At 56.4% G+C, this 24,466-nt stretch overlaps 2 protein-coding genes across 6 annotated transcripts in view; both read left to right on the top strand.

Annotated features, from left to right (window-relative positions):
• Positions 1-13,039, top strand: part of ELMO2 (engulfment and cell motility 2) — a 36,853-nt gene extending 23,814 nt beyond the window's left edge. Inside the window, exons 11-22 of one of the 2 annotated variants that reach the window (XM_040981376.1) lie at positions 1,132-1,182; positions 4,556-4,678; positions 5,000-5,134; positions 5,717-5,821; positions 5,930-6,038; positions 6,496-6,632; positions 7,593-7,756; positions 7,984-8,096; positions 8,211-8,318; positions 8,971-9,053; positions 10,702-10,779; positions 11,654-13,039. In XM_040981376.1, coding sequence (XP_040837310.1) covers positions 1,132-1,182; positions 4,556-4,678; positions 5,000-5,134; positions 5,717-5,821; positions 5,930-6,038; positions 6,496-6,632; positions 7,593-7,756; positions 7,984-8,096; positions 8,211-8,318; positions 8,971-9,053; positions 10,702-10,779; positions 11,654-11,854 — 1,407 coding nt within the window. In that variant the 3' untranslated portion in view covers positions 11,855-13,039. The remainder of the gene's footprint in view (positions 1-1,131; positions 1,183-4,555; positions 4,679-4,999; positions 5,135-5,716; positions 5,822-5,929; positions 6,039-6,495; positions 6,633-7,592; positions 7,757-7,983; positions 8,097-8,210; positions 8,319-8,970; positions 9,054-10,701; positions 10,780-11,653) is intronic. The other variant, XM_040981377.1, reaches the window with a different exon arrangement.
• Positions 13,040-14,164: 1,125 nt separating this feature from the next.
• SLC35C2 (solute carrier family 35 member C2) lies at positions 14,165-24,140 on the top strand. Of its 4 annotated transcripts, none has more exons than XM_040981378.1 (10): positions 14,165-14,243; positions 17,869-18,222; positions 18,629-18,779; positions 19,136-19,199; positions 19,675-19,747; positions 20,138-20,306; positions 20,401-20,484; positions 22,295-22,470; positions 23,235-23,364; positions 23,566-24,140. In XM_040981378.1, exons 2-10 carry the CDS (start codon positions 18,103-18,105, stop codon positions 23,694-23,696), a joined length of 1,098 nt encoding a protein of 365 aa, XP_040837312.1. In that variant the 5' UTR covers positions 14,165-14,243; positions 17,869-18,102; the 3' UTR covers positions 23,697-24,140. The 4 variants fall into 4 exon arrangements, with proteins under 4 accessions (XP_040837312.1, XP_040837314.1, XP_040837313.1 ...); XM_040981380.1 differs by having other exon boundaries at positions 14,182-14,243; positions 17,872-18,222; XM_040981379.1 differs by lacking the exon at positions 14,165-14,243 and adding an exon at positions 14,264-14,532.
• The last annotated feature ends 326 nt before the right edge of the window (positions 24,141-24,466 follow it).

The following is a 24,466-nucleotide window of genomic DNA, read 5'->3' on the forward strand; positions in this document are numbered from 1 at the left end:
GCCGTGCAGGAGGGGCGAGGCGGCCCCCTCAGGCCTCCTGGGTCAGAGTTATCTCTGCAAAGAGACGAAGGCCACGGCGTACTGCGTGAACTCCTACTGATTAACATTAGGGAGAAGTGATGGCCGACACTGGAAGGAAAAGGCAGAAGAATTACGAAAAGCTGTCAGAAAAATTAAAAGCATTGTAATCTAGGGCCATTTTGTTTAGGGGAAAATAGCTTCACATTTCCACAGCTCCTTAGGGTATTCCAGTGTCACAACACAGAATAATAACCGATGTTCTTTCTGATGAAGCCAAGTCCTCGGTGGTGATTAAATTATAATCACTGTAGACTCTTTGGAAATAAATCTATAGCATGTATTTTTTTAGAGATTTGCATAAGAATGGTCAAAATAATGGTTCTGAGAGAACCCTTAAAGCTCTGCTCCCCAGGAAGATTGATTTATGTGGGGTACTTTATTTCCTGGGTATGCTAAATAAATAAAGCATAGCTGTCAAAATCCGAGCCAAGCATAATAAAAAAAGATCATCTTTTATGAAAATGTACCCGAAAGTACCCAACACATTGCTCTCCAAACCAGTCAGCATCCCAGGTTTGTTTACTGCTGTTGGAGCATCTGTGTGCAGCCTTTGCAGCTTGGGGCTGGAGAGGCTGCTGGGCCAAAGCAGCACTTGGATCCATTGCTTTGGGAGAGTCCCTTCCACCCTTGGGGCAGGCTGGGGGTGGTCTGCCTGGATCTCTGCATGTGGCTTGGAAACCATCACGCTGCTCTGTGCCCCACACACGTGTGCAGTGTCCATGCCTGGCATCTCTGTCACACGGCGTCTTGGTATCTTTGTCACACAGTGTCTGGTCCTTCCTCACACAGTCCATGTCCTTCTCTAAAGATGAGGCAGCCTCGTGTGCCACTGGGAAGGGGGCCCCCACTCAAGCAAATGTATACTTGATGGAGGGTACAAGGGTCAAATGTGTTTGATTGTGGCTGTTCTTCAAGTTGCTCACTTTTTCCAAGTAAGGGAAAAGTTGGGGGGTAAGAGGAAAGGCCCCAGAACTGCGGCGGCCACCTCTTTGTAGAGATCCTAGATTGTGTCTGCCACTTTGCCTTACATTTGCTTCCTCTTCTTCCTAGGATATGGCCAATGCATTTGCACAGAAACACCTTCGGTCCATAATCCTAAACGTAAGTTCCTGGAACACGGTGCATTTTGTTAAAGCTGTTGATATTCAGAATAATTAGTAAGTTATTGAGGTTACAGCTGAGTCAGGGAGGGTGTGCAAGAGGGAACTTAGCATAGGCACCAAGCCCCTCTTAAGCTGGAAGACTTTTCCTTGTACTCCACCACCAGCACCATCCTGCCAGGGGTTTGCAAAACTTCTGGGAGAGGCAGAGGCCAGCCGTACTGCTTATTAACCTGCAACTCCAACGTGTTTATCCAAAGAGACTGTGTGAAAGTGGATACCAAAAAAGGATAGGAAGTCATCTAACCAACCCCAGTCAGAGACAAAAAAAAAAAAAAAGGAAGAAAAGAAAGTAGATTTTTGCTCCCAACCTGGTCCAGAAAGAAAAACCCAGCATGGAAGGTCAAGGTTTCATGGAGATGTGTGGTTGAGGAAGGGCCCTGATGGAAGCCTTCAGAGGACCATCCACAGCTGAGCCGCAGCCGACCAGGTGGGACAAGAATTCCAGGTGAGGGTACTGGAGCATAGGAATGTGTGGAATTGCAAAAGCCATGAGGCAAGGAGCGGGTCAAATAAGTCTGTTTTCTTCCAAGGCCTGCAGAGGGGCTGTGATGAGAAGAGCTTAGGAAGAACAGCAGAAGGACTTGCTAGTGTCTGACGAAGGCAAACAGGATAGGAAGTGGGAACCAGGGCCTGGGAAGAGGTCTGATGCCTGTCACCCAGTGCTGATAGGCAGGCCAGGAGGGCTGAGATGGGAAGTGCTGGCAGTTTGGTAGCTGGAGAGGAGGGCCAGGGATCTGGATACAGAGGAGACCATTAATTAAATCAGTTGTAAAAAAAAAAAGGGGGGGGGGATAGGAGACTACAGTGAGGAGGATGAAATGAAAACTCAGGAGTCAGTGAAAAAGACTCAGCAGTGCTGGACTTGAACCTTGGATCTACCAGCACCTGCTTTGCCATCACCTCGCCTTTGATCTTGAGCAATCCAGGCCCCAGGCTTCCATTTGCTTATCTGAATGTGAGGACTAGAGAATCTGATACCTTCCCAGCAGGTGCCTGGCACTTGGCAAACACTGCCTCCTCCCAGCTGAACAGAAAGCAAAGGCAGCAGAATTCCACAAGTAAGCTCGGCAGGTCTGCCAGGCTTCACCTTGAAGAGCTGGCACCTGCCTGCCGCCTGCTGCCCTCGTCACAGCCCAGCAGGAGTTCCCCACCCTGACAGGTGCAGGGCACCTGTCTGCATGGGGAAGGAAGGTGATCTGGAGGAACCACAACCTGCTTGGTCCTTCATGAGGTTAGATATTCAGCTCACTTCTGGACACCTCATGATCCGGCCAAGATCTCACTAGAGGTGAGGGTTCCTCGTCAGGACTCAGGACTTACCTGTTCTGTCAGGAAATAGTTAATGCCTGCCCAGTGAAGTGCAGGGATTTGACAGTCTAACCAGAGAGCGTCAGCTGGCTGGGAGGTATTTGACAGTGAAGTGAGACTTCAGATGAAACTTCTGAAAGTGCCCCTCGGAATGGGGCTGCGTAGCTGCCCAGGGCAATTAACTTCCTCCGCACCATGGTGCCTGGCAAGTTCAGAAAAGGGATGAAAGTGAATGCAAACCAAGAGCACGTTAACCTTCCCTTCACTTCACAGTGGCTGATACATTATGGAGGGAAGTGAGGAGGCAGGAAGAAGGGTAGGCGGAGAGGAAGGAATCAGGGCCTAGAGAGGGAAGGAGAAGAGGCTCAGTGAGGCAGAAGAAGCAGATGCGGGGAGCAGGCAGCCACGAGGGCTGAACCGTACCGAGAGCAGGAGTCAAGAGCTTCATCTGGATCTCCCACATGAGTGCAGGGACCCGAGCACTTGGGCCATCTGCCACTGCTTTCCCAGGTGCGTTATCGGGAGCCAAATAGGAAGTGGAGCAGCTGGGAGTCGAACTGGCATCCACATGGGATGCCCTTGTCACAGGCAGCAGCACTGGCCTCTGTAGTTCCAGTTTAAATTTAAATCCCATATGTGAGTGGTGGTCACTGTTGTGGGCCACACAGATGACAGTGAGGAAATGATGGTGACGGGAGGGAACTTCAGAGCACACAGCAAGGCAGCAGGGCTGAACAGCACTGTCCCCTGGCCTTGGTATGAAACCACGTGTAATGTCATGCATTCTAGTAGAAACTTTAAAAAAGAAATAGGGAAAATTAAGTTCAATAATTTACTTAATCCAAAACATCATTTCAACCTGTAATAAATACAAGACACCACAAAAGAGATACTTTTCATTTTCTTCCAAGGCTTTGAAATCTGGTGTATGTGTTGTAATACATCTTGTTTTGAACTAGCCACACTTCAAATGTTCAACAGCAATGCATGCATATAGCTGCCAAACTGGTCTGAACAAATGTAAAGTAATTGATCTGGATCCAGAACACTCTCTGAGAGGATAGATCTGAAGTTAGAAGGGACACAAAAAGCACGGGCCTGGGGTGGGAGAGCTGAGAGCAACGCCATTGATAGAACTCCTGGGCTGAGTCTGCACCGTCCCATACCATGGCACCAGCCACAGGTGACTGCCGGGCACAGAAGAGTGGCTGGTGCAACGGGGAGCTGAGTTTTTAACTTAACTTGGCTTCCACTGATTGAACTGTGAATGATCACATGTGACTCATGGTGGCTGTGTTGGACTGCACAGCTCTAGAGACACAACTTCTGTATAGAGGACATGAAGACATAGCCATGATCCACGTGGGGAAGCCGAGGGGGACGTAAGACAGAGGGGGAGCCAGACGCACCAGAGCAAGAAGAAAAGAGCAGGATGTTGTGGGGGAGAGAGCACAGCCAAGTGTCCATCGGCCAGGACAAGCTGACGGAGAGGGGGCATGCAAGAGAAAGATACACGGGACGGAGCGTGAGACACAGGGGGAAGGAGGCAGGGGACACCATGTGGGGCACACACAGGACCAACAGAGTGATGGAGTGGGGAGGGAGTTGCATTGCAGGGACCCGTGTTCTTCCTTTGTGCGGGCGTCTCAGTTTCCTCAAAGTGAAGTGACCATATCTAAGGACTCCCTGTCAGGTGAAGCTCTCCTGAGGAGAAAGTGACCTACTGAGTGCACTATTTGTTGGCCTGCACTTAGTAGGCCTGGGAGGGGCCTGGCTGACAGTGGGATAATCTCCCTTGCTGAGGGTGTAATGGTGGGCTGTGGTCCCCGCCCTTCAGGCCCACAGTGAATGATGTCGGCCTGAATGAAAGTCATTCATACTCCAGTCCACTCTGGAACACCAGGTCCCCAAGGGTGCATGGGAGGGAGCACTGGGTGGACGCGGCTCCTCAGTGAAAGAGGCCGTCAGTTCAGCGTCCTCACCCCTGGCCTTGGCTTTTCTAGCATGTGATCCGCGGGAACCGCCCAATCAAAACAGAGATGGCCCATCAGCTCTATGTCCTTCAAGTCCTGACCTTTAACCTCTTAGAAGAAAGAATGATGACCAAGATGGACCCCAATGACCAGGTAGGTGCTACCTTGTTGACTTCATGTTGTCTCTCACAGTGCTGTATTCCACCCGTGGTCCAAGGACCATGCACTGGGCTTGGTCTCTGCTGAAGTGATGTGCATCCATCCTGGAAAACAGGTGCAGCTCCTGAGTTTACACCTGCTGTGACTTCCTGTGTGTCACGCCCATTTCTGTTCTGCTTTGGTAGCGGTGCTGCCTCCTAAGAGGTTGGTTGGGACCATAGGTTGGTCCAGAAAGGCCTGACCCTAACCTAGTGTCTCTTTCCTTGCTTCCCTGACCTCGCTAATTCACCTGCTGATGTCTGTTTCACCTCTCAGGCTCAAAGAGACATTATTTTTGAACTGAGGAGAATTGCGTTTGATGCAGAGTCTGACTCTAGCAATGCCCCTGGGAGCGGGACTGAAAAACGCAAAGCCATGTACACCAAGGACTACAAAATGCTGGGCTTTACCGTAAGTACCCCAGAGCATGGGTGATGAGAGGCCTTCTCCCCTGATGGGAAGTTGGAGGTCCAGCCAGATAGGGCCCTGACAGCCCCTTCTACATAGTGGTTTCCCTGGGTGAGATGGAAGTGGGAAGCCAGTGGGGCCGTCTTTGTGGAGGCACATCTGTAAGTGCACTATTTGGGCCCCCATAAAATGAATCTATCTATAGAAGCACCTAGGAGGTCAACCGGAGTTAGGGGGGTAGGAGACGGGGAGAGGAGCCCTGTCCTGGCCCCAAGGTAACTCAGCTCTTTGCAAAGCTAGAGAGAATGCTCTGTGACAGGCGACAGCTTGAAGATGGGGTTAGTTTATGGTATACCTGCTCAGTGCTGGGCAGAGTGCTCAAGTGTGGGGAACACAGGATGAGGCAGCCACAGTCCAGCACCCTGGAGCTGGCAGTGTCACCGTTGACATGAGCAAGTGTGAAAAGCTCTGGGACAGGAGAATGACGTGCTGGTGACCCAGAGAGCAGGCCGATGGGGCCTCCCCTCAGTCCATACCCGACACAGGCAGGTCACCAAGTCACAGACCCAATCTTCCCTTCTACAGAACCACATCAACCCAGCCCTGGACTTCACCCAGACTCCCCCGGGCATGCTGGCCCTGGACAACATGCTTTACTTGGCTAAAGTCCACCAGGACACCTACATCCGGGTAAAGGCGGGGGCTTTCCCTCTTGTTCCTGGAGCCGCGTCTTTTGCCTTCCCTGCTAACCTCCCTAAAGCACTCGCTGATTCCTCTCTGCCTCCCACCCACCCCCAGATCGTCTTGGAGAACAGCAGCAGAGAAGACAAACATGAATGTCCCTTTGGTCGCAGTGCCATCGAGCTCACAAAAATGCTCTGTGAGATCCTGCAGGTCGGGGAGCTGCGTAAGTCTCTGCTACCCCATTCCCCCGTCCTGCCCACCACTCCTGGCAGTCAAGAGCCTGGTGACACTGGAGGTCGAAAACAGACATCAGGAGGACTGACCACCTCAGGGAATGTTTTGTTTCCAGTATTTCTAACTACTGCATGGAACAATCCATTGCGTTCTGACTGATGGAAGGAGTCAGAGGTGTTGCTGCGTTTGAGCTGTTCATCCGAGGCTTGTTCAAAAGCCGTCCCATGGCCCTGTGTAAGGACTGAGTCCACAGCAGGGCACAGGCAGGCTGAGGTGAAAGTCTGCCTAGGAAAGCCGGGACAGTGGGGAGAAAGGCCCATGCCTCGTCAGCCACAGTTCCTGGTCGGCTTCTGTTCCGGGACTCCAGGGCAGAGGAGCCAGGGTCGTAAGTCCCAGGCCCCCGCAGGCAGACCCCTCAGCCTTTCCCCGTTTCTCTGCTCCCACAGCAAATGAAGGGCGCAATGATTACCACCCGATGTTCTTTACCCACGACCGGGCTTTTGAAGAGCTCTTTGGAATCTGCATCCAGCTGCTGAACAAGACCTGGAAGGAGATGAGGGCTACGGCAGAAGACTTCAACAAGGTCAGTGTCACCTGCTCCGGGGTCCCCCAGATGGAAGCTGCCCAGGGAATCCCACAGCTGGAAAACCAGCCTGGTGTACAGTACTGAGTCAGAGAGCTCCGTTCCCACCTTCTTGCACATGCCTCTTCAACCGTGGCACCCCGGGCCTTCATCACTCCATGAAGCCAACACTTCTCTCTCTCGTCCTCCCAGAGTTCACTGCGCATCAACTGGGCAGGCACTGTTGTTGTGTGGTGGGCTGGAGATGTGAGGAGAGGCAGGAACGGACTGACGTGCCATGCGTGTCCTGGGTTCTCGGGCAGTTGTTGTGCCTGTGGAGCACCATGCAGGCCCTTGAAGCTGAGCATCTCAGAGCTGAGTGTGTGGGAAGTGGAAAGCACGACCGAGAGAAAGGCAGCCAACAGCAGCCGGTTCAGTGCAGTCCTCTAGTCTTTGTTTTTTGGTAGGTTGCTTCCCGCCATGCAGTGTAGAAACCCACTTGTGTCTTTAATAGCTGATGATTCCCGGGAGCAAACACCACCTGTCTGCTCATAGGCGCCATGCCCTCCTTCTGCTAGCATCTCATGCTCTGGCAGCACAGGATAGCAGGAGACATGACTTCCTGTCCTTCCCTTTAAGCATGAGTAGATGGTGGTCTGAGCATAGTAAGTGACTTCCTCAAGTAACAGACTAAGGGACAGAATCCAAAGCAGAACCTGTTTCTGATTTCAGACACCTGTGCTCACTTCTTTACTCTGCTGGTGATTGAAATATTTGAGAAGAAAGACTTCTGTGTCACCATCAGTCACCTGACTGAGTGGGCCACCTGTCTGAGCAGGTGTGCATGCTCTCTCACTCAGCTGGCGTGTGCAGTGCCCACGCGGCTCAGACCCTGGGCCAGGAGAGATCCCAGGTGCCTCACTGCTGGCCCATCTCTCTTCCGGAGCACAGACTCAAGTCAGCCTTCCTCTCTCCTCATAGGTCATGCAGGTAGTGAGAGAGCAGATCACCCGAGCCTTGCCCTCCAAACCCAACTCCCTGGATCAGTTTAAGAGCAAGCTGCGCAGCCTGAGCTACTCAGAGATTCTGCGGCTGCGCCAGTCTGAGAGGATGAGTCAGGATGACTTCCAGTCCCCGCCCATTGTGTAAGTGCCCACCCGCAGGGTTCTGCCCGCCTCTGTAAGCCCCGCTGTCCCTGGGACCCTGTGCCCCCCAGCGTGTGTGTGTATCTGTCCCCGTGCCCACCCACAGGACTCTGCCCACCTCTGTAAACCCCACTATATGTGTGTGTGTGTGTGTATGTGTATCTGCCCCAGTGTCCACCCGCAGAGCTCTGCCCACCTCTGTAAGCCCCACTGTGTCTCTGCCCCAGGGAGCTGAGGGAGAAGATCCAGCCCGAGATCCTGGAGCTCATCAAGCAGCAGCGCCTGAACCGCCTCTGCGAAGGCAGCAGCTTCCGGAAGATCGGGAACCGCCGGAGGCAAGGTGAGCGCTGGCCTTGCTGGGACCAGGCAAACCCCACTTGACCCCTCAGCCCTTGGGCGGCCGAGGCTTTTGCCAGCACCGCCCTTAACCTGCCCGGCTCCCCCTGTGTTCCAGAGCGGTTCTGGTACTGCCGCCTGGCGCTGAACCACAAGGTCCTGCACTATGGTGACCTGGACGACAACCCTCAGGGGGAGGTGACGTTCGAATCCCTGCAGGAGAAAAGTAGGTGTTGACGTGTCACGGCAGCTGGACCCTTCAGCGGGCCTGACTTCTGGTCCCGGCTTGGGCCTGTTTGCATGGCCATCAGAGCGCGTCATTCCTGGGCAGTCTCACAGGGCTGTGTGGATGATGAGTGAGCTCACCCAGGGGGCTGTGGGAAAGGCTCCAGACCACATCCTGAATTCAAATACTGGCCTTGCCCCTCATTGGCTGCTCCTTCTAATTAACTGCCAGTGAACCCTCCCCTCTGCCTGGTAGAACAGCCTTAATAGTCTCACTAAGAGGGTAGCACGAGAAATCCACTCACAGTGCTCCCCAGAGCGCTGGCAAGCAGCTGCCACTGTCATCTTCCTTACGTGAGGGAGAGCAGGGGTGAGTGTCCCAGGCCCTGTTCCTCCGGGAGATGAATCAGGAGCCCCAAAGTGACCCCCAGGGGGAGCTTAGACACAGCTTCACCAGGCCGTGGTCATGGGTAGGGCCCACAGAGGTGGGAGCAGCCCCAGGCCACGCTCCACCACCCGCTCCCCGAGCCAGCCAGCATCGAGGCGACCAAGCTTCATGGGCACACTGCCCAGGGCTTCCTCTCCCAGCCCTGAAGCTGGCACCAACCAACTTGCAGCACCAGCTTCCAGAGGCTGATCCCATCCTTTCTCAGTTCCTGTTGCAGACATTAAGGCCATTGTCACTGGGAAGGACTGTCCTCACATGAAGGAGAAAAGCGCCCTCAAGCAGAACAAGGTGAGAGGAGGGGCTGTCCCCGGGGGTCAGCCGCTGGGGAACCAGGGAGAACAAGGTGAGAGGAGGGGCTGTCCGGGGGTCAGCCGCTGGGGAACCAGGGAGAACAAGGTGAGAGGAGGGGCTGTCCAGGGGTCAGCCGCTGGGGAACCAGGGAGAACAAGGTGAGAGGAGGGGCTGTCCCCGGGGGTCAGCCGCTGGGGAACCAGGGAGAACAAGGTGAGAGGAGGGGCTGTCCGGGGGTCAGTAGCTGGGGAACCGGGGAGCACTGCGGGGTGGAGGAGGGGGCTTTCATGCTGTGTGTACACATTGCTGAAACTGTCCCTGAGCGTGTTTTAAGGAGAACTTAAGGTATACATAAAGATAGGTAGAACCCCCTGGCCTCAGCGGCCAGGCAGATTCTGCCCACCCACCGGTTCCTCTTCCTCAGTGCTTTGAAGAATACCTAAGCATTGTGCTATTTCATCCATAAATATATAGTGTGGGTCTTTACCATATAGGGCTTCTCCTAACATAACCCCAATCACTTTATCACACCCACCAGGAAATTAAAGTGAAATTATTTCATATCAGGTATTGCACTGATATTTGAATTTCTATCCTTAAAAAGGTTATAATATATATGGCTATGTGGATAATACACACACACACAAAAAAATACTGGTACCCATATTGTTTGCATTATAATCCAAATAAGGTTCCACGTTTTATAATTCTCTTTTGAACATCTTAATTCACCAGTTCTCTTTCACCTTTTCGTATTTTCTGCTTGTTTGCTGGTTTTCCAGCATCTGACCCTTGCTGGTCATCTCCCTGTGGTGCAGTTGAACCCACTGGTCCGTCCCAGCTCTGTAAATCAGTAGTTCTGCAGGACCACATCCTAGCTGGCATCGTGTCCCGTCAAGGGGCACACAGTGTCCACCATCTCTCCTAACAACAGCAGCAGCCTGGGAACACTCAGTCCTCCCTCCCGTTAGTAGATTAAGGTTTGCAAAGGAACGCTCGTCTCTTTCGGTCCTGCCTTCTGTTGAAGATCCCACTGCTCCTGTACAGGGAAGCTCGCCCTTGCTTCCGGTTGGTTTCTCTGCAGAAGGAGAATCCACTCACGTTTGAGTCTGCTTGTGTGGAACCACTTAAAAACAATGAGCAAATTCCCTGGTATTGATAACAATGACCAAGTGTATATAGTCCTTTTTTTTGAGTATTATGAACTAATTTAAGCAAATTAAATCTGCTTCAGCCCATTCTGGTCCTGTATTGATGCTCCATTGTCTCCTGTTTGTCTGTAATTTGCTTTTGTTGTGATTTTTTTTATACTCTTCAGCATTCCCTATGTTCATTACAGCATGATAAAGGAAGTCAATCACCTCAGTGATAAAACATAAAAACTTGTAGCATCCACAGCCATGGACTCTGACATTTAAGGGAGTGAGTGTGGAAAACTGGTTTTCTTGAACCCTAAAAGGCTCACCATTTCTTCGGTGTGGCTTGGGTCTCCAGCCACACCTGTGTGCCTGCTGGGGGCCTTGGAGACTCACATCGCATCTCCTTCTGGTGATGATGCCACACACTAGGTTCTGGGCAAGATCTTCGTGTACAGAACCCAGGGCATCCCACTGCTCCCAGTAACCCCAAACCCTTCCTCCTGCAGGAGGTGTTGGAACTGGCCTTCTCCATCCTCTATGACCCTGATGAGACTTTGAACTTCATAGCCCCTAACAAGTACGAGGTGAGCTGGATGATGCTGTCTGGGGAGGAAGTCTGGGCAGTACCCAAACGTCCCTCTGAACCAGGTGGCCATAGTGCAGTGAAGGCCACTGGACACCCAGGGCCAGTTTCACCTCTGAGCTGTGGCTCTCCACGCGACTCCAGCAGGTTGTCCTTGGGAAGATGGGGTCAGCCGTGAATGGTTTCCTCTTACCTGAGACAGGTGGCTTTTCCCCCTCCGGGTTCTCCATGACCACACCCTGACAGAGGCCGCCTCCTTGGTGCTCCCATTCACACAAGGTCTCGCATCTGGCTTGGGCCTTGAGGCTGGGTTCTGGGCAGACCTCTTCTGACTGGGGACTTGGAGGCTCCCAGGAGGGTGCTAGGTAGCAAATGAGACGCCAGGTGCCTGAGGAGCCCCTCGGACAGGGCTGAGCCCCAGTGGAGCTTTGTTGGGCTTGGGGAAGAACAGGTGGGAGGGTAGCAGGTGAATAGAGGCAGTTGGAGGAGTGGGGCAGGTGGGCTGAGAAGAGCTCGGGGGACCCTCCCACGGCGTTTTAGCATCTGTGGATAAGCATATTACGGCTAGGTTGCTTTTTATTTGCTGTTTTGCAAACAAGAAGAGCCTGCAGTGACTCCTGTTGATGTCCTACTTTTGTCACTGAACACATGCTCTCCCCCTCCCAGTTCCCACTTTAGGGTCCCATTTTGCTGTATCCATTAGTTGTATTTCTAAGTCAAAAGCAAATGGTCTCTTGAGAAAGTGGGTTTACCTCTGCCATCATCACTTTCCGCCTGTACCCAATACCCAATCCAGAAGGGAGGATTGTGAGTCCCGGCAGCAAGGGAACTGCCTTGGGGTCAGCACATGACATTGGACAACTTGCCGCCCACAGTACTGCATCTGGATCGATGGCCTCAGCGCCCTCCTGGGGAAGGACATGTCCAGCGAGCTGACCAAGAGCGACCTGGATACCCTGCTGAGCATGGAGATGAAGCTGCGCCTCCTAGACCTGGAGAACATCCAGATCCCTGAGGCGCCGCCACCTGTGCCCAAGGAGCCCAGCAGCTACGACTTCGTGTATCACTACGGCTGAGCCCGGAGCCAGAGCGCACAGGAGGGGATTTGGGGCCAGGAGCGACACTCCCAGTCTGGTGCCTTGTCCTTTTGCTTGTACAGAATCTGTTGCGATCGTGGTGGCCAGCCACTCCTCACACCCACTTCGGGCCACCCAGAACTTCCTCTTGGCCCCGTCCACCAGGGTCACGAAGGCGAGCTGTTCCGCCCTCCCTGTCACCACAAAGCCTGGGGTTGGGCCAGGAAGTCAGCAGCCCATGCCTTCCGGCCTGAGAAACTGCACGTTGAACCGGGTGTAACAACACTCAATCTCCTTTTCGGCAGCAGCCTGCTCTCTGAGAACGGGAGGAGCTGGCCCGGGAAGGGCTGTGTGCTGTGGACAGACAGGCCAGGCTTGGAGAGCCCGCAGAGTGACCGGCATGGGGTGACCTGCGTGTGTGACCCTTGGCCTTTGCCTCTGTCTCCTGCACGAGGGCTTGCTCCAGCCTCATTCGGTGCCAAGATGCTGCTGGCTCACCAGGTCTGGCTCCAGCACTGGTCTCTGGAGCCACCAGATCTCTCTCTGGGCTAAATGGGGACATCCGGCCCTGTGAGCTCTTAGTCTCCTCCAGGCCTCATAGCCCACAGGACAGCTACAGGGAAAGCCCAGCAGAGGCCTGTGATAAAGCCAACCCACCCCGCAACCCCACTTCCCCATGTTTCTATCTCATCCTTCCTCAGGGAGAAAAGCTCCCAGCAGTCTGAACAGTGGCCCCCTCCGTTCTAAGAGCCCAGGAGATTTGCCATCCCTTCCTCCTCTTCCTTGCGCTGTGGTTTCTGCCATGGGCCAGGATTTCAGGGAACTGGCTGAAGCCGGCTGAGGCCACAGCCGTGCCACCAGGCATCCCTGGTGCTGCAGCACCCGTGACCCACACACGTAGCCTCTGTCCGTAGTTTAATACGGTGGCGCTCAGTTTCGGTAACCGGCGTGGCAGGTACGACCCAATGAAGAGTGGACTCTATTTTCTCTACTATAGGCCATACTTATATAACCCTGTATATATATATTTATATAATATCAGCCTATCCTAGGAGTGAATGCTTGGGGGAGGGGAACCTGGAGGGCGGGGTGGGAGGGGGAGGCACCACTTCCGGCAGCAAGCCGAGACTATATGGGGACAGTGGTCAGAAGCTTCTTGTCAGTAACCATGTTTTCAATAAATACTCTTTCATGTACAAACCGCGGTTCCTCATCACAGCTCTGTTCCCCTGTCCTCACTTCACCTTGGCAGAGGGTCTGGGAGACTGGAAGGTTCTAGCCAGTAACCCTAGGCCTCATCCGAGAGCTGCTCCATCCTCCTTGTTCATGCTGATCACATACACACGCACCCACCTGCTCACGGAGGTCCCAGATTGTTGCAGCCGGCACAGCAGGGAGCAGCATACAGTACACCCTGTTCATTCGCAGACTCCCTCTCCTCCTGACAAGGAACAGCACTAAGGAGACACACTCTTTCCCCCGCATGCTGCCTGCGCCTTGTGCCCGGCCTGCCAGCTGGTGTTTCCAGCTGCTGCTCCAAACTTTGGCCTTGGGAGCCTTGAATGACTACAACAATGAGAATAGATGCTTTCCCCTTGCCTGAGAGAAAGAGCGCCAGACGAGCTCCTTCCAAAGGCAGAGAGCCTGCCGGCAGGATAGGCCTTGAGGTCTGCAAAGAGCGAGCCCCGGGGCAGTGCTGGCTACCACTGTAGGTGCTAGGTGCTTGGTAAGTGCTGAATGAACCAAGGCCAGCTGGCAGCAATGGCAGCAGTTTGCACAAAGCGTTGCTTACACTGGCCTTGAGCCTAGTATGCAGAGCAGCCTAGCTGTGTCGCTTGCAGGGAGCCTGTCTTCATGCAGAACTCAGGAAGAGAGTGGAGAACAAAACGCACAAAACTGGACTTTGGTGTGCTGCCCAGTCAGCCTGGCCAAAGAGCTTGCCCTGTCCACAGATCTGCCCCGTTTAATGAATCCTTCAGGGGGAAAAGCTTAAGTCTCCAGACTAACATTCTGGGGTCACTCTCCCAGCTGTCTCTGATACCCTTGGAAGTCACCTGGGCTCCAGACGGGGCTGGCTGGAGACTTCTCTATCCCTCTTTAGGAATCCTTCCTTTGCCTCTGGCTGAGCTGCTGGCCCCCTGCTCTACCTGGTTCACAAACAACACTCCCCAAGCAGCTTCAGCTCCCAGGAGGAGAGCTTCTGAGAGACCCCTGTGTCTTCTATAGCGACCGGCTCCGCCCCGGCCCAGCACGGCCCCGCCCCCTAACTCGGCTCCGTCCCTCACCGGCCCCGCCCCTCCAGCGGTTTCCGGCGGAAGTTCCGTTCCCTCCGTCAGCACGGTGGCGGCTCTCCGGGATCGTACTTCCGGCAGGAGCTCCCAGGACGGAGGTAAGGGAGTGCGTGGCAGCAGTTTTGCAAACCCGACTGGCCGGGGCTGGAAACCGAGAGCAGGATTCCTGGCCGGGCCGTGCGCTGCGGCGGAGGGCAGGTCCGGCTTCGGGACCCACTGCCAGGCTCAGTTCCCCTCCGGGGCTGGGAGGTGGCCCAGGCGCCCGCTTGCGAGCCAGCTGCCTTGCAGCAGCTCGCCTGGCAAGTACCGAGCACCCCTGGGTCGCCCCTAGCCCCGCCGCGGAGGTGGGGTGGGCTGGGCAGGGACCACGTGAACAAACAAGCACAGGTCAGAAGCCAAGTGCCACGAGGCTGGGGAGAGGGCTCAGCCGCGGAGGGAGGCAGAGGGGATTGCAGCGGGTGCCAGGGAGGACGGGACTGGACCTTGACCAGCGGGGGAGACCACTGCGCCCGATGCGGGGTTAGCGGGGATGTGAGTGAGGGTGCATAGAGCTCAGGGCCTGGGCTTCGCTGCAGACGGGCCATCATCTTCTTGGCTCTTGGTGGACTCCACGCGGTGGGGCCAGAACAGTTCCCTGGGGGACCAGCTGGGAGGTGAAGAGGCAGTCATGGCTTGGATGGAGCGGAGCGAAGAGAGGCAGGTGTTGGCGGGGGACTTAACAGCGGGAGTGGGAGAAAGGGGTCATTGGTGTTTGCACCTGGCTTCAATATCCTGGCTTACCATGCTGGTGTTTACTGAATGCTTTTTGCAATAGGCTGGGTGGTACTAGGGGTAAGGATGTTTTGTGTGTTCCTTATTTCGCATGGCACTACCCAGCATGCCATTGGAAAGGCCTGGACCTTTCGGAAAAAGTCAGGGTTAATATGAAGAATGTAGCGAACCGGGCGTGGGCCTTGGCTGGGAGGATGAGAGCAGGGTGAGAGTTGAGCAAGACACGTCAGGCTGCAGGGCTTGCCCAGTTGGTGTTGGTTGGAGTAGCAGGGAGTGGCAGCGCAGAAAAGCCAAGAACTCGTCCCAAAAAGCGGAAGAACCAGGCTGCATCTGACCAAGCTCTCAGTGGCTCTGCAGTGCCCAAGAGGGGAAGTGGTCGGGGTGCCAGGGGGTGGGAGCTCGGGAGGCTGGCAGAGCAGGGCGCTTCTGAGGGCGTTGTGCTGTGAGGACCGTGAGCCAGCGTTACCTGCTGTACCCACACTCCCTTCCGTCACGGCCGGAGAAAGCCAAGGCCACATGGCGGGTTGCTCAGGAGTAGGTGCCAGGATCGGACCCCAGGTCTCTGCCAGATTGGGGGGCAGTGGACACGTGCAGCAGTTCCTGGGCCCTGCCCTCACGTGGCTGCCTGGGGACGTTGAGGCAGAGCATGGAAGGGCCTTCCTGGGTGAGGAAGGTTTAGGACACAGCCTTTACCCTTTGAGCTTTGTCTTCCATTACGAAGTCAGGGCTGGGGGAGGGAGGCTGACGCTGGCTGGTTCTGTGTTTGTCTCCAGGGCGAGGCACATGGCATGGGGCTGGTTTCCAGGTGTCCTGCCTGAGGTCCAGCTTCGAATTGGTCGGTAAGCCAGCCCAATGGGAGAGCAGGAGCGTTGTTAGCTTTAGCAGTGCTGTTGTTATGTGTAGAGCTGTGAGGATGCAGGAGTTTACTGGCAGGGATGGATGGAGTGGGGGCTACGGCAAACGCAGATGATGATGTGAGCTGATTCCTGGTGGCCATCCCGGCTCAGGAACCTGGGGCAGAGTGCTCTGTATCCTGTGCTTGGCAGGCAGCGAGTCGCACTTGGCCGTATCTGGAGACTCTGGGGGCAGGGGGCGAAGGATGCTGCTGCCAGCATTGGCTGGAGGCCAGTGACATTGCTAAACACCCTGCAGTGTCCCAGAAAGAACATCTCCCCAGGGCGGGCAGAAAAGTGCTGTCCCAGAGCTGCACGACACAGGTTCGGGGTCTGCGGCCCCGTGCCAGTTGTCTGGGAACTCCAAGGAGACAGCTTCGTTGTTTGGAGAGCCCTCAGGCTGTGGTCCTGGCAGAAGGCGGGAGAGGTGTGGGGAGTAAGGTTGTTTGTGGAAGAATTGACTGTCAGTTTTGCACTTAGAGAGGAAGGAAGCCAGGATGAGAGCCAGGGTGTGGCCTGGAGCAGTGTGTGAGTGGCAGCCCCACTTGTGCGCTGGGCATGAGATGGGAGAGGACGCAGACACTGTGGGCACTGGGTACCTGGTGGTAAACACCTGGGGGAAGGGGCGAGGAGCCTGCATTGGGGTTCATCACAGGAGACGGCCCCTTCTGCCCACACAGGGAAGGCCTTGGAATAAGCGAGCCTGCCATGGGTGGGGCAGGACAGCGGCTCTCCACACACTGAGCTATCTTGTTGTTATGGATGTATTGTAGCAGTGCTCTGTTAGCCTGAAATGAAACTGTGGCTGATTAAAATCTGCCCACGCCTCATCGTTAACACTCGACCATAACCTGAAAGGAGAGTCTTTGGCAGCCAAGGAACGTGTGTCCCAGCGTCTAGTTGCTGTGCGCAGCAATTCCAGGAGTCACGGGCTTCCCTCCTCGGTAGGGCTTCCCTCCTCGGTAGGGCTTCCCTCCTCGGTAGGGCTTCCCTCCTCGGTAGCGCCTCCAGGCCTGGGCAGCTGCAGGTGCAGGCCGCGTGCCCATGCTGTGCTGGCCGCTCAGTACACACGCTGCACCATCACTGTTGGCACTGTTTTAACCAAAGGGGAGTCTCTCCCCAGTGTCCATAGCAAATGTCTGCTTGTATGGGTGTCTGTCCAGAACATGGGTCTGTGAATGAGGCTGTAGTCGCCCAGGATATACAGTTAGTCGTGTGGCATGCCTCATTGCTAACTGTCAAGATAACCCACTAAACCCCACTGCAGGTCCCCACATCTCCCCTAAAAAGAACCGCAGTCCTGGAGAGTCCCTGGGCCAAGCCTCGTGCTAGCTCTTCTCTTGCCTTTGGGGAGGGGCAGTGATAAGCCAGGCTCCAGAGGACAGACCAGAGAGGACAGGGCTGAGACAATCCTGGAAGGCTTCAAGGAGGAGGTGGCCTTTCAGCAAGTCAGGAATGTCTCCACGGAGAAGATAAAAGAGGGGGGATGCCCTGGTGAAGTGGCAGGTGTAGCAGTTCTAGACCCGGCACTCCTCCAGGCACAGACTGGTCCTCCTGGTCTCCCACACCTGACAAGGAGGCAGGGAGTGGCTGAAGTTGGCCCTGTCTGTGTGGGAGCAGTTGGTAAAGGCCCATTTTAACCCCTCAAGACTAGATCTGTCCCCCCAAGTATCACACTTGTTCTGTCACAGAGTGGCAAATTCACAGGATGCAGGCGTCCAGGCACGCCAGTCCTGTATTTGCAGGGGACACACGTGACTCAAGACCCCTGCCTGAGTGCTGTGCAGAACAGAGAAGGGAACCTGGCCCCCTGGGAGTGACGTTTGAGCTGAAGGAAGCAGGTTGAAGTGAGAAGGGACTGCGGGGTTGCCGAGAGTTCCAATCCTTGTGGGAGCAGAAGGCCCAGTGCGCTTGGGGCAATAAGGAGTAGCTTGTGGAGCCCAGATCAGCCCCTGGACCCCTGCTTGCTGCCAGGCCCTGGGCAGCCCGAGACAGGGCTGCAGCTGAGGACACTCCGCCCACACCTGCCCCTCTCACCTGCTTCTCCATGTCTTTCCAGCAGCAGGCCTGGAGACCCGTGTGTCTCACATCCTGTTGGCCATGGAAGGCGTTGGCTTGGGCCACCAGCCTCTCAGGTGAGGCCTGCCCTGGACTCCGTTGACCCCAGGAGTCATGGCGGAAAGGGCAGACTCTCTGGCCAGGAGACGACGGCCTTGTTGAGAGTCAGTCCAGCTCGGTGCACCTCCGTGCGCCACCTTCAAGAGAGGCACCTGTCCCCGCCGGGCCTCCACGGATGGGGAGGTGGGCCGTGGACGTGGCCTTTGTGTGGAAGGCGCTGCTGACACTGGGCCTGGTCCTTCTGTATTACGGCTTCTCCATCGGTATCACCTTCTACAACAAATGGCTGACCAAGGTACCTGGAGGCCAGGGCATGGGCGGGGAGGGCAGTGGGGACCCGAGCCTCGCTTCCCGTGTGTGGGTCAGGTTGAAATGTGGGACAGTGGGAGACGCCCAGTGATGAGCTGAGGAGCCTGGGGCCCGGGGATGCAGCTCCTTACTACGCGGCCACCAGCTATCCTGGGACTTTAACTGAGACAGCACATTGGCCATGGCGACTCTTACCCAGCCGTGGGCTAGGCAGGTGGCCAGCAGGTGTGTCGAAGTACTAGAGGCCGGATGGGGCCCCAGGGCCTCCAGTGTTAAGACAAACAGGCCCCGCGCAGGCAGGAGCCCTGCCACCCTTTTCTGGAGGCGGGAGACGGGCGCTGGGCCGGCTGGCTCACCCCGGCCTGGGCATCATCTGCTTTGCACCCGCACAGAGCTTCCACTTCCCCCTGTTCATGACGATGCTGCACCTGGCCGTGATCTTCCTCTTCTCCGCCCTATCCAGGGCCCTCGTTCAGTGCTCCAGCCACAGGGCCCGAGTGGTGCTAAGCTGGGCTGACTACCTCAGACGAGTGGCTCCCACGGGTACGTGCCTCCAGGGTGCGGCGGGAGAGGGCTGCTGGGGAGGGCGGTCAAGGTCAAGTGTCCTGGATCTGGGTGGGGCCCCTGATCAGGGAACTGAGAGGGAAGTGAAAGGATGGACAGGAGTGGGTGAGGCAGAAGGAGAAAGGAGAAGTCAGACCCTGGGGGCCAGGCACGGGGTGTTGGGGGAGCGTTATGGGCCCCCAGCCTGGCGCTGGGGCACACCCACTCCTACTTGCCTGGGCAGATGTTAACCCTGTAGCTGCCGGGTGACAGCGGAGGTCCAGCAGCCCTAGGGAGGGGTGCTGGAGTCACTCAGAGCCGTGTCCCGGCTCAGTGTGGGGGCCCTGTCTCCGCAGCGCTCGCCACAGCCCTTGACGTGGGCTTGTCCAACTGGAGCTTCCTCTATATCACCGTTTCACTGTGAGTGCCCTCCACGCCCTGCTGGCCGCTCCACCACCCCCTGGCACCCGCCCTCCTTTTCTCAGCGCCTCCACGGGATGCCAAAACAGAGGGCAGTGAGCTGCAGAGCCTGTGGCCGCATCTCAACCCCAGGGGCCGTGCCGTGGCTCTTCAGAGAACACAGTCCACCTCCCTACCCCTCTTCCTTCCTCCCATGCTCCCTTCCACTTCCTGGTATCCAGCCAGGGCCAAGTAAAGGGAGGGGACTCTGAGCCAAGTGTCAGCCCGTGGCCTCTTGTCCTGGTGACAGTTAGAGGCCTCTGGAACTCTGTGCCAAATCCGGGTCCCAAGAAAGCTCAGTCCAGCTCCTGTTGATCCTTGTTCCCCAGGTGCCCAGCTGTCCCCTTCTTCCCCAGCCCCCTGGTGCGTGCTCCCCCGGCAGGGTGGGTCTGAACCACAGGCACCTGGCTGCATTGTGGGTGATGTTCACTTCCAGGTACACGATGACCAAATCCTCCGCCGTCCTCTTCATCTTGATCTTCTCTCTGATCTTCAAGCTGGAGGAGCTGGTGAGGCAGTGCGAGCGGCTATTTTCTCCTTTCTCCCCCTGTGGGTGCGGAGAAAAACCCTGGGGACGGGGGTTATTATATCTTTATATATAAAGAGGGGACAGGGCCAGCCCAGGTGGCAGTAACTCCCTGCCCTGGGAAGGTACTGAACAGGAAAGTCTGTGGAGACGCTGCCTTCCTGTCCCCTGGGGAGGGGCACAGCCACCTGGGGGCCGTGGGACATGGCTACTGAACATCAGCCATGCGTGCATTGGTGGGCAGGCACCAGCCAGGACCCTTGAATCGGGTGAGGGAAGCAGGCCTCCTCGCCCCAAGTGTGCCAAGCACCTGGGTTGGCTGCAGCTGCCCCTGCCCACCCCCTAGACACACGTATACACCCCTGGTTTCTAGCGCGCAGCTCTGGTCCTGGTGGTCCTGCTCATCGCTGGTGGCCTCTTCATGTTCACCTACAAATCCACGCAGTTCAACGTGGAGGGCTTCGCCCTGGTGCTGGGGGCCTCGTTCATCGGCGGCATCCGCTGGACCCTCACACAGATGCTGCTGCAGAAGGCTGAGCTCGGTGAGTGCCTGCTACCACCCCAGGGAGGGGGCTTGGTGCTGGCCAGGCTAAGGCCACACAGGCCCCGCCTCATGGTGCCCGTCTCTGCCCCCAGGCCTCCAAAACCCCATCGACACCATGTTCCACCTGCAGCCACTCATGTTTCTGGGCCTCTTTCCTCTCTTTGCCGTGTTTGAAGGTATGTTGGGTCGTCCACCCCAGCGACACCTCAGTAAGGCAGGCCCCAGGTCCCCACTCTGAGCCCAGCCAACAGAGTGGCCGCGCTGCCAGACAAGAAAGCCGCTGTAGAAAGTCTTCAGTACAGACAGCGGCGACCATGACCTTGGCGGTGCGAACCCTCACGGGCTGCCAGGACTGCTCCAGTTGTTTTGAACATGCTAACAGTTCCTTCTGGCAGAAATCCTACACGGGAGGACTGACACCCCAATTTGCAGATGGGAGGAAGTGAGGTGCACAGGGCGCTTGCCTGAGGCTTCAAGGCCTGGACGGGAGCCTGACTTTGGAGCCAGCGGCCGGGCTCCTGTGGCCACCTGTCGTTTGTTTTGTCTTGCCTCCACAAGGAAGAGAGCAGGAGAGGGCAGCCCAGGCAAAGGACCCGGGAGGTCAGCCCGGCTGCCATGTGGCACAGGCTTGTCCGGGGTCTTGGCAGCACAGCATCTGCTGAGGCTCGGCTCTCAGGGCCAGGCTGGGGACGTGACGGTCGCCCACCTGCCTGCCGCCACTGTCATCTTGAGGAGGAAGCTGGTGTCCCTTTCCTTGCTCCAAGCTTTGAGGATTAGGCTGTGTCCTGTTGATCCGTCTGTCCTCAGGGTCAGTGCAGAAAATTCCATCCCACATCCATTTAGGTTTCAAGCCGCGAAGCATCTCAAACCTCCCTGAGAAAATTATTCCACCACCCCCGTTGTCCAGGAAACTTCTGTTGAGAGACTTTTTTTTTCCTCCTTCTGAAAATCTCCCCGCTGTTCCTTCATTCTGCCCCCTTGGCTGCCAGCGCTGCGCTTCCTGCCTGCCTGGTGTTCGTACGGTCCCCCGTCTTTGCAAACCCACGTCCAAAAGCCCCTGGTCGTCCTCACTTAGCAGAGCGCCATGGATTTAGCTCCTTTAATCTTTTCTGGTAAATTAATCCCCCAAGCGCCTTCATTACTTCCTCGCTCTTCCCCGAGTTTCCGTCGTTGGCAGATAGATGCCTCTGCAGCTCTGCTGAGCGCAGTTCCAGCCGAGACGCCCTGCCCTGGGCCGCACTAGCCTTTCCGCCCTGCTGTGCACACCCCCACCCACAGGGGGACTTGCTGCTGGCAGGAGCCCAGGAGTCCTTCACTCAGGTGGGCCATGCCTCTAGCCCTTTCCTTGTGTATTCACGGGTTTTCTTTGTAAGAAATGGTTGTCGGGCCGTGACGCCTGTCTGAATAGCCCCCTGCACCTCGTCCACTCACTTGACCAGCAGGGAGACCCGTGTGTCGGCCTCAGCCCATAGCTCTGCCCAGCAGGATCTAACATAACATGGAGATGTGGAGGGGCTGCTTGTCCAAGGCCTGGCTGAAATGGGGGCCAAGAGTCTTGCCTAGTGGGCCAGGCACTGCCCAGCTCTCCTGGGTCCCTCCATCACCACAACTGCAATCCCCTCCCATACCAGGCTGGCACTTCACAAGGCTTGTAGGAGAACGGAATTTAAAAAGGAGTTCATTTTGGTACCTGTAACACACATCTTCCTTGAACTGTGTGATCCCATCCCCCTATCCTACCCCCACCGCAAAGACCAACAGGTAACTACTGTTCAAGAGCAGGGCAGGGCTGTGCCAGCGTGTGCCTGTCTCGTGCGGGCGCTCCATGTCCCCATGTCACATTTTGGACCATCTGCCTGTTTAATCTTCCCACCGTCTCGCCTGGGGCTGCAGTCAGCAGGTGCTCAGAAGGCAGGCTCTGTCTGCTGTGATGCCGGCCAGGGCAACCCCAGCCCCAGCCCTCCCCTTCTCTCCCGTTGCTTCCAGGTCTCCATTTGTCCACGTCTGAGAAACTCTTCCGTTTCCAGGACACGGGGCTGCTGCTGAGGGTGCTCGGCAGCCTCTTGCTGGGCGGGATTCTCGCCTTTGGTCTGGGCTTCTCCGAGTTCCTGCTGGTCTCCAGGACCTCCAGCCTCACCCTCTCCATTGCTGGCATCTTCAAGGTATAGACTTGGAGGTGACCCCACTACTGCACTAGAGAGGAGCCCCCAAGGGCGCCTCTCAGAGGCTTCCCAGGACTCTGCGGGGAGGAGGAGGAGACCAGGTGAGGGCACAGCAGGAACAGCAGCTCTGCTCCCACCCAGGGAACACAGCAAGGGATTCCCAGACACATCTGACCCTGAATGCTCCCTCTGATTGTCTAGCCATCAGTGGAGGAACGCACATACAATCATCAGTAGAGTTCCGTGATTGATTGGTGATGTCTGCCATCGGCACAGCCTAGGGCAGCTGCCGTATGAGTGAGCACCGTGTGTGTTCTTTGTCTTGACCGCCACCTAACACCCCTCGCCTTTGCCACTGCTCGCATGTCTCCGTCTTTCTTCCCAGCCCCCTACTCACTCACACCCCGTCATTTCTGCAGTCCTCCCTGCCTGTAGAGCCCAGGCGATGGCAGCCTAGAGCAGACAGGCAGGAGCCTGAGGTTCTTCCAGGAGACATGCTGGTGCCCTCTGCAGCTGCTTGTGAAGGACTGGGGTGATGCCACACTTGGGCATGGGAGCATGGGCAGCGCCCTTATTCCTGGGGCCCTGGCCTAGGCTAGGTACCCTTTGTTGCCAGCCTTGGGTCTGGCTTGCCTGTTTGATTCATGGCAGAATTGTGCAGAAAACACCTCTTTGAGGGGAGGCTGGCAGGAAGAGGGATGTCGGCAGCGGTGGTCCCAGGCCACTCTGCTGATCGCCTCCCTCCCTGTCGCACGTCCCCCCAGGAAGTCTGCACTCTGCTGCTGGCCGCTCATCTGCTGGGCGATCAGATTAGCCTGGTGAACTGGCTGGGCTTTGCCCTCTGCCTCCTGGGGATATCCCTGCACGTGGCCCTCAAAGCCCTCCACTCCCGAGGTACCCAGGGCCCCTGCCCGGGCAGGCTTTCCTTCCCCTACACCCAGCCTCAGCCCTGGCTGTTACTCTTGGGGGGCGGGTGGAGGGAGAGGGGATAGGTGTGGCCGCCCTACCTGGAGGGGGTGGGTGGAGCCAGGGTGACTGCACTCCCAGTCTAGGCCAACCCTGGAGCTCTAACCCAGCTGTGGTCTCTAACCCAAGGTGACAGTGGCCCCAAGCCCCCGAAAAGCCTGGGCTCCAGCCCCGACCTGGAGCTGCTGCTTCGGAGCAGCCCACAGGAGGAAGAGGATGGCCGGGAGGAGGAGTACTTTGTGGCGCAGGGACAGCAGTGACCACCGGGTTGGCCAACACAGGAACTGACACGGTCAGAGGCTCGTGGCCCCTCCCCGCACTCCCCCCCCCAGCTGGAGCAGAGTGGACTGAGCCTCAGTCCCACCCGGACACACCCTACGGGGCCGAGCTGGAGCAGAATGGACTGCTTGCTGGGTTCTGCGGACCAGGACTCGTTTGTGAGGCCTCTCCACTCTCTAAGGGGACTGACTCGCAGGCTGAGGCCTGCTTACCTGAACAGCGTCTTTCTAGGAGAGCAGATTTATTTATAGTTTGGAAATAAATGCTTTCCGGTCCACTGACCGCCTGGAGTTGCCCGGAGGTGTGGGAGCAGGGAAGATTCTGTGGGTGTGGCCTCTCTTCCCCTGCCAGAGGCCTGGTGAGTGCGTGGTGCCACCACACCTGGCTGCCCGCAAATAAACTGAACGAGTGATGTAAGCACTCAACACTGGGTGGTGTTCTTTTTTTTTTTTTCCCATTTGTAACATGGGATGATGATGTATCAGGAGTCCTGAAGATGAAGGGTCAATATTGTAAGAGCTTAAATGTTACATGTTTATTTATGAAAACTTTAGCCAGGCCAGTGTGCCTGGTGAGCATGGCCACCACCTTGTAACCCCTGGGAGGGGTCTGAGGGCCACAGGGACCTCCACCCACACTCACCCACATGGATGAGACTTGTGGTCCTGTGCCTGGCCTGCTCCCAGTGTCCCTGGCCCTGCAGGCTTGGGGGAGTCGCCCCTGGCCCTGGAGGCTTAGGAGAGTCAGGGAA

This window comes from Ochotona curzoniae, unplaced genomic scaffold, assembly GCF_017591425.1.
Source record: "Ochotona curzoniae isolate NIBS_2020 unplaced genomic scaffold, NIBS_Ocur_1.0 contig_3520, whole genome shotgun sequence".
Lineage (NCBI taxonomy): Eukaryota > Metazoa > Chordata > Mammalia > Lagomorpha > Ochotonidae > Ochotona > Ochotona curzoniae.